Source organism: Rhamphochromis sp. 'chilingali', assembly GCF_963969265.1.
Source record: "Rhamphochromis sp. 'chilingali' genome assembly, chromosome: 11".
NCBI lineage: Eukaryota > Metazoa > Chordata > Actinopteri > Cichliformes > Cichlidae > Rhamphochromis > Rhamphochromis sp. 'chilingali'.
The window spans coordinates 34670166-34678523 of NC_137938.1; the positions used below are offsets into that span (position 1 = coordinate 34670166).

At 42.7% G+C, this 8358-nt stretch overlaps 1 protein-coding gene across 3 annotated transcripts in view; it reads left to right on the top strand.

Moving 5' to 3' along the window:
• Positions 1 to 7948, top strand: part of satb1b (SATB homeobox 1b) — a 58156-nt gene extending 50208 nt beyond the window's left edge. For 2 of the 3 annotated variants that reach the window (XM_080895709.1, XM_080895711.1), the window contains exons 12-13: positions 3369 to 3575; positions 5400 to 7947. In XM_080895709.1, coding sequence (XP_080751835.1) covers positions 3369 to 3575; positions 5400 to 6020 — 828 coding nt within the window. In that variant the 3' untranslated portion in view covers positions 6021 to 7947. Of the gene's footprint in view, positions 1 to 3368; positions 3576 to 5399 lie in introns of all 3 variants that reach the window. The other variant, XM_080895710.1, reaches the window with a different exon arrangement.
• Positions 7949 to 8358: the final 410 nt, after the last annotated feature.

Here is an 8358-nt window from a genome sequence, read left to right on the forward strand (position 1 = left end):
AACTGTAGAGTCCACCTAATAAAAATAAATCTGTTACTTCTGTTTCTGATATGAATGTAGGTTTGCTGTAACTGATCATTATCAAAGTTATCAGCCAAAGACAGTGTAGCAAGTATAAGTAGACTTTTGGTTCCTGTTGCTGCAGCATTTTGTAGTCATGCGATATGAGAAAATGCCTTTACAACAATGTTGTTGTGAAACACTTTGAGAGAGCGCCGTATTCTCTATTGGTCGTCAAACAGGCCTGTTCTGAACTACCTGTTCTGTTTATTTATAGAGAGCCCTTAATGATCTTCAACAAAACACTGAGTACACTGCATTGAAGAGCCCTAGATTTTTGTTTTCTGGGCCGTATTGGAACACTTTAGTGGCAGGGGCAGCAAGTTCCATGATCCAATCAAGAGCAGTTGGTGCTTGTCAGCTGCAGTGGAGAGGCTCAACAAATTACATTAAACAATAAAGGGGAAAACAGATTTGAAACAGTATGGTAATATCAGTGGAGTGCGGGAATGTTGAACATAAAGTCTCGTTGATGGGGTAATTTTTGTGAAAAATAGTCATATTTAAGTAGGTTTTATATCAAATAAATTTCATGGTATGCCATATTTTACAGTACATTTGTTACTTTACTTTATCCCAACTTTATTTCTTCCAAAGTTCAAGAGGGAACTGCTCACTTCTTTCTCTGTCTCGCTCTCGTTGTCCCTCTCCATCTCTGTCCTCTCTGCCGTCCCCCTGCCTCTGCCTGGACTGTGGAAGCAATGCAATTAGACAAACACAAACAGAGCTCTTGAAGCTGGAAAGTGCTGACTGTCCACTGTCCGCAGTGTTGGACAGGGGCGGCGTTTAAAAACATTCTTTTCTTCCTGGCACGTGATTCTTCCTTCAGCATCGTCTATGGCAGCCCAGAAACAGTCGAAAGCAAAAAAGAGAGAAAAAAAGCCACACAAACGAACATTCACACTTGTGAACTAATAAACTCTGTACTTTATTTCATCAAATGGACTTCCTGGCATTGGAATGGAGTTCACGTCGCGCCTTTGTTTGATTGGCTCTGCTACTTTGGGTTTAATCCTGCTGGTTTGGGGAGTGTTTGAGTTGGATTACTCCATCGTTGGGCTGGGGTACTGTTTCTCTGGCTTTGACAAGATGGTGTGTGGTGGTTTGTGTGCATCTGTTTGTGTTTTGTTTTTTTTTTGGGGGGGGGGGGGGGGGGGTGTCTGTGTGTGTGTGTGTGTGTGTGTGTGTGTGTTCTTCCTCACTACCGAATCAGCTGAAACCACAGACAGCCCAACTGGAGTGCTGTCCAAATCCCTCTGCATGCAAATTAAAAACGCAACAATAAACGTGGCAAAGGAACAAGGTGGGCACGCAGGCTTTATGGCCCCCTCTCCCCCACCTTTCTCTCTCTCCTTCCCTCCCTTTATGTCTCTCTCTCTCCCTCTCTTTCTCCCCCTCTCGCCTTCCTCCAAAACCCCTCCTGGGTTTGATGTGGCTTATGGGAGGAGTTGGAACAGGGGACAACCAAACTGCTGAGTTATCTCTTGCATGCAGTGTGGCGGCGTGGCTCTGCCCTCTGTGTGTGTGCATGTGTGTCTGCGTGCAGACCAGCAGCACGGTGTAATCCTGTGGAAATGAAAGGTGCTGCCGCGCACTGGCCGGGAGATTACAGCGCCGCTCTGTCGCGCTGCCAGGACAGACTACCCGGCTGAGAGAGCGGCCCTCTGTAACACACACACTCACACACCTCGCTGTCTGTCTTTGACGCCGCGTTTCCTCCTCGCTGCTTTTTGCTCCGCGGCCATCCCTCCTTCTTCATCCTCTCTTGTTCCTTTACAGCTCTCTTCTAGCTTCACTACAATTTCATGCCCACATCACTGCAGGCCCCCCCACTTCGTTACCCTTCTCTCTCTCCCACGCAGCTCTTCAGTGCGTTATTTCCTTTCACTCTTACTCACACACTCACACACTGGCCTGCTGAGGTTTAGGTCATCACGTCTGACCACGTCACTCAGCCCCTGTAGAACCCTTCTGTCTGTGCAGTCCTCAGCCTTTCACTCGGCTCCATGAGCAAACATAAACACACATTTAGCAACTGTGACCGTGAGGCGTTTCTGTTTGTAAAGAAATGAAAGGGAAGTGAGATTAGTAGTTAGAATCGAGTAACACCGATGTTACCAACACTTTAAATAATAGTTTGACCAAGCAACAGTTCTGATCATTTTCTATTTTTATTGTGTTCTCCCTTTATACTGGGGAAGCAACCATTTTAAATTTTTCATATTTTGAAAACAAAACGTAGCCTGACTTTGCTAAGTCTTCATGTTTTTGCTGATTACGTGGATGTCAGTCGACATCAGCAAAATCTGATGGTACCAATAATAAGCTGACATGTTGGTGCATCGCTACCTGCAGCTGTTTTTATGAGCAATAATCCTGCCCACTGATTTCTTGGTCATTTCAATTTATCATTAGATTCATATGTGTATTGCATCTTGATCTTCAAACATCCAATGAACACATGAACTCGAACATCTTGATTATTTTAGCAACTGATTAGTTCCCTATTTAAACAACAAAAATTTAATATAACAAAGAATAAAATATCAAAGCAGTATGACCAAATGATGCGATGTCTCTAAAAGGAGACCAACTTTTATCATGCATGTTCAAGTCATGTTGTCAAATACGTGTGTGTGTGTGTGTGTGTGTGTGTGTGTGTGGGGGGGGGGGGGTTCTGCCTTCCCCGCTGCACTTTGAGTGTTAGCGCTTCCTGTGTCGGGCTCTCGCTGAATCTTTTAATCACCAAGGTCAGACCTCTTTGTGCATTGTATTAATCAAATAAAGCCTTTTCTAAGTGCACTTGTCTTATACTGTTCCTCAGCTCTGTCTTTCATGGCCCTCTGCTGGAGCATTTTAAACATGGGAGTCACTCACTTCCTCCCAAGGGTGCTACTCAATATGCCAGTATGTCTTTCTTGTCATATTAAAATGTTCCCTCCTGCTGTGCTGCTTGACCTTGTCTACCTTACGTCTTCATCTTCAGCTGTGTAACCCAAAAAAGCCCCAATGGTGCATTTTATGAGTGGTTTTCGTTTTATTTTGTTCATTTTAGTGAAAAAATGTGTTAATTATTTTGAAATGGTGTCACAGTGGCTTTTTCTTCCTCACAGTACTTTGATGCTTCCGATAGAAGCAGCTCTGTTTTAAGGTTTCGTAGTCTGGTTGATTGTTTGGCCTTTTTAGGGCTGCAACTGTGCTTAAACATTTTGGACATCACGGTCCGAATTGCAGTACATTCTATTCTTACTGATTTGTATCCTTTTTCTCCTTCCTTCTCCCTCCTTCCTTTCAAATGTTTTGTCCAGGGCTGGCTCTGTGAGCTGCTGCGCTGGAAAGAGGATCCGTCTCCAGAGAACCGAACACTCTGGGAGAACCTCTCCATGATCCGACGCTTCCTGAGCCTCTCTCAGGCCGAACGCGATGCCATCTACGAGCAGGAGAGCAGCGCCGGCCAGCAGCACCACAACGAGCGGCCGTCGCACTTGATGCACATTTCCAGTGACCAGCTACAGGTGAGTGTGATATTTTTCACAAGATTATGACCTGAGCCAGTGCCTTTGGGCAAGGCACCGAGCTAAAACTACAACAGATGTGTTCCAGAACATGAATATTGAATCACAGCAATATGTTTCTGGGGCTGAATCCACTGGTTGGCTGTGGCTGATCACATGTTGGGTTAACTGCTTATTCTAAACTGCCCTTAGGTGTGGATGTCAAAGTAAAATATAAGGTGCTCCCCTCCCCCAGCTGTTAAAAAAATGGATAGATGGATCACTAATTGCTAAATCAAAGCAATTTGATTATTTGTGCTTGTGATTTGGATCTCTTTTTGGTACAATTTCTTATGAAAAGTAGTTTAAAGATATTATGTAACAGTGGAGAGAATCATTTTTAAAAATCCTAATGAAGTCTGATTATTGTATCTGTGCATATCCTGTTTTCCAAAGGTCTGTGTCAAAAATAATTTAGTTTAAAAAAAAAGGGAAACCTTAATTTTCCCCATTTGACTTCTTCTTTCAGTAATTCTAACCCTAACAGCACTCAGGAGTTTCTGCGAACACATAAATTAACAACACTGCAACACTTAAAAGTTGCTACTTTTTAAGCAAAAAACGTTTTCAAAGATATCATTAGGCTGAACTTGCTTAACAGAGCTGCTTTATAAGAGACATCTGGCAGATGAATAGAAAATAACACACAGGCTCGGTTAACGGTCGAAACATCTTAATGAAGTACAATAATACTTCTATTAAAAGTCTGAGCCACAGCAGAGTGGTTGATTAGTTATTTGGTTACTTGGATACAATGGCAGCGTTTCACAAAGACTGTCATTTAGTGGATATAAATAAGGTAATAGGATTTCTTTGACAAATCAGTTTGAGCAGCAGATATGGAATGAGGGAATTTTGTGCATACTTTGCATGCAAATGCAAAACGGTTGCAGATTGATAAAATAGGATTATTTCTGATTTAATGGTGCAGTTTTACAGTGTCCATAAGAGACTGGTGTTTAACTATTTTGTGCTGCTCTTTTACTAACGTGATACATTAGCCAAATTAGCTCACATTTGCTCAACAAGAACTAGCCCGGCTCAGTATATGGATACAGTAAAAATCACATCTTTGGGTGCATTTATGCAGCTGGCAAGCAGAGTCCCTGCAAAGTGCTGTTTTGCAAACTTCATTATGAAACACCTATCTACAGTGTCTGACTCAGAAATGAAAATAAAAGAGCGCCCATTTTGCAGGGTCAATAGAGACCACGAGTTGCCCACTCACTCGCTCTCCAACCACACAATGAGACATTTTACGAGTAATGTGTCATGTGTTTACACTAACGGGACTCTGACGGCAGAGCGAAAGCCATCGATAGCATTCTCACACGGCGGCAAATCAGCCAGACCATCGCGATGTGAATTGTACACAGGGAGCTTGTTTATCACTGCCGGGCAATAGAGGCCGATAAGCAGCACAGGATATAATAGAGAGGCCAGTTTGCCTGTGAATTCCCAGTGTGCGTGGAGCCGATCGTGTCACTCATGTGTACGAGTGTATATGCTGGTGTGGGGCTGTTGCCTCCTCTACCTCCACAATGAGACTCAAGCTCCCACTACCGAAAAAGGAAAAACATCATATCTGCAGAACTGATTGCATTCAATCAGATATTACATGGAAAATTCCTTCAACCAAGTGCCTGTTCTATACACAGCAGGCCCATTTTTCCTCACAACTCAATTGATTTTAATGAAAGGCCTTATTAAGGCGCCGATAAGTGTTCACTGATAACATCCCCATCTCCTTTCTCTTCCCTCTTTCTTTTTTTTTCCTCACTGCAGGCTCAGCCGCCTCAGACACAGCAGCAGCACCAGCCCTCCTTGTCCCTCCACCCCTCCCAACAGCCCTTGCAGCAACAGCAGCCCACCACCGGTCCCCGGTTGCCACCTCGCCAACCCTCCACCGCCTCTCCGGCCGAAACGGAGGACGAAGGCAGCCGCGGAGGGAGCATCAAATCCCGCACGGGTGGAGGCAAGATCTCCCTGGAAGCTCTAGGTATCCTGCAGAGCTTCATCCAGGACGTGGGCCTATACCCCGACGAGGAGGCCATCCACACCCTTTCAGCCCAGCTGGACCTGCCCAAGCTCACCATCATCAAGTTCTTCCAGAACCAGCGCTTTTATGTCAGTCACCCAGCAAAGGCACCCAAGGAGCCCATTAACAACAACAACAACAACACCACTATTGCAGCCATCGTCAACAACACCACCAGCAGCAGTAGCAGCAGCAGCAGCCCGGCCTTTGAGGAAGAGCTGACGGACTTCAGGGAGAGCGGAGAGCTGTTGAAGGAGCTGGACGAGAGCACGCAGACCAACAGCACCATCTTCTCCATCAAGATCGAAGAGCAGCTGGGCCGAGGTGCCGAAGCCCAGTCCGAGTCAGAGCACGAGGCCAGGGAGTAGGACTCTCCCTCTGAAACATGTACTGAGAGTTTTCCTGTGCACACAGACTGGTGACTGTGCTAAATGTAACGCTCTGGCCGCCACAGAAACACCACACTGCAAACAAAGAGAAGTAGTGTTTTCAATCAGTACAGCATCTGGACTGTATGAGGAGTGTTCATATATATATATATATATATATATATACACACACACACACACACACACATATGAACTCACAGTGCGAAATGAGTGTTCACACACTGGAAAGCCCATTTCAGACTCAGTAATACAAAAAGTACTACTTTTTCGATTTTGTAAAACTTGTATTATTCACTGTAAAGACTGATGCATCGTTTAAATAATCTGCACAAAAAAATTATTAAGTATGTTGCCGTGGATATTTGCTGACTGCACTCTATGTCTGTTGTTTTACACTGACTTACTTTATCTTTTTGAGCTACTGATTATATTGAAAAAGGAAAAAAAAGTTCCCCTGGAGTTTGCTAGGACTTCGATAGGTGTTTACGTATGTGATGTTTAACTGGATTCTTTTTTTTTTAAGAAAATAGCAAATGAAATCAAGGACCATGTGGATGACAAGGCCTTAATTATGAGGTATCAAGTCTGGAGCCTGCTGGCAGATTAGTTATTCTTTTTAAAAAGCGCATAATGTGATTATGGATCACTCCAAACTCTGGAACGCGATCACCCAGCCCAGGTGCATCTACGAGAATAGCTCAGTCTCTTTACATATTATTTGTTAGGGAAGAAATATAAATATATATATATATAGACATTATATTGTAACTGTAAAAAAAATACAGTCTTAAAAAACTATGCCAACAAATGCCTTGTACTATACGGCACTGCCGATGTTAGATTATTTTGCAAAACCTTTGTCACTGTAACTTTCTGAATTGACACACAGTTGGAAATGTGAATTTCACAATGTTTATGTTGTCTGACATTATTTATTTGCAGTTCATGCAGTGTTTCTGATGTAATTACTTTTTCTAAAAAAAAAACTAAAAAAACAGTTTATGTTTCCTTGTGCGCGCTCTCTCTCTCTTTTTTTTATTCCACCGATCTTGTTTCTATTTATAAATGTAATTTCAGTGGGCAGTAAAAACAAGAAGTGTCTTAAACGTTTTAAATGGAGAAATGTGCTTTAAAGGTTGCCTATAAAAAGTGCTGTATGTCAAGCAACTCATGCTACAAGCTTCACAATTAATGTTGTATGCAATTTTTACTATCATGCAAATAAGCTTAGGTAAAATGACTAACCTATAGAACACCTTAGAAAGAAAAACATATGCAATCTGTGTGAAAATCGATGTCTGCGATGTGTCTTCCTTTGGTTAAGAATCCAATTCAAAAAGCTACTCCTGTATAAATATTCTGTAAAAAAGTGTTTCTTTTTTATGAGTTCATTTCAATGAGAACACCAGTTATTTTGTTACGACTGACTGTTTTATAAGTGTTTCTCGGTTCCTTTCGGCAGAAATGTTCTAACTAGAAGTGGTTATTGATTGTTAATTACACAATTAAACTGTTTGTATTGTACCACAGATTTCTTGGCATTAACTTGACCAGGCTCTTTTGACACCAGAGGTGTGTTTGTCTCCTCTGGAAACAGGAGAGGAAACAATGTGAAATGGTTGGGTTTTTTTTTTGGTTTTTCTTGGTTTTCTTTTTGCTTTTTTCTTTCAAGTTCTGCTAAGAAAGAGCAACTCCAGTTACTGACTCATTCCGCTGCGATCACTGAACCCATGTCACTTGTAATATCTGTAAATATCACATCTTATGAATCATTAATTGTTTAATATTGTAAATATATTTGAAGTTTGTGCAAAAGCTCACCGTACAAAGCTGAATCGCCATTCTGTCGTGCCTCTTCCTCCCAAACCGACTGTACCGGGGCTCTTCTGCTGCATCTCCACTTCTACATGCTGAGTGTATGTGAACCACCTTTGAAATCTAAAATAAATAAATGTTAGGTGTGAACACCTGTAATAGCAAAGCCCTCTGCAGGAAGTTCGGCTATAAAACAGCGCAGGTGTCCTGACCTTGCCGTAAACCCCAGGCGGGGCCAGGTGTCTACACCTTTAGGAAATTACCCCCACCCGTTCACACCCTGAGATATGTGCCAGCCTGTCTGGGCCAGCGTTCCCTTTGTGTTGTGCTGTTTTTATCCCATAAATATAGAAAGAAATCCACAGTGCAATGTTGTGTACATTCACGGGAAAAGAACAATCAAACGAAACAGACATATAGAAGTGTCAGATGCTCTCAAGAGGACATCCTTTTGTCAGAGGTGATCAGAGGGTACACGATACGTGTTAAGAGGTGATAAAAA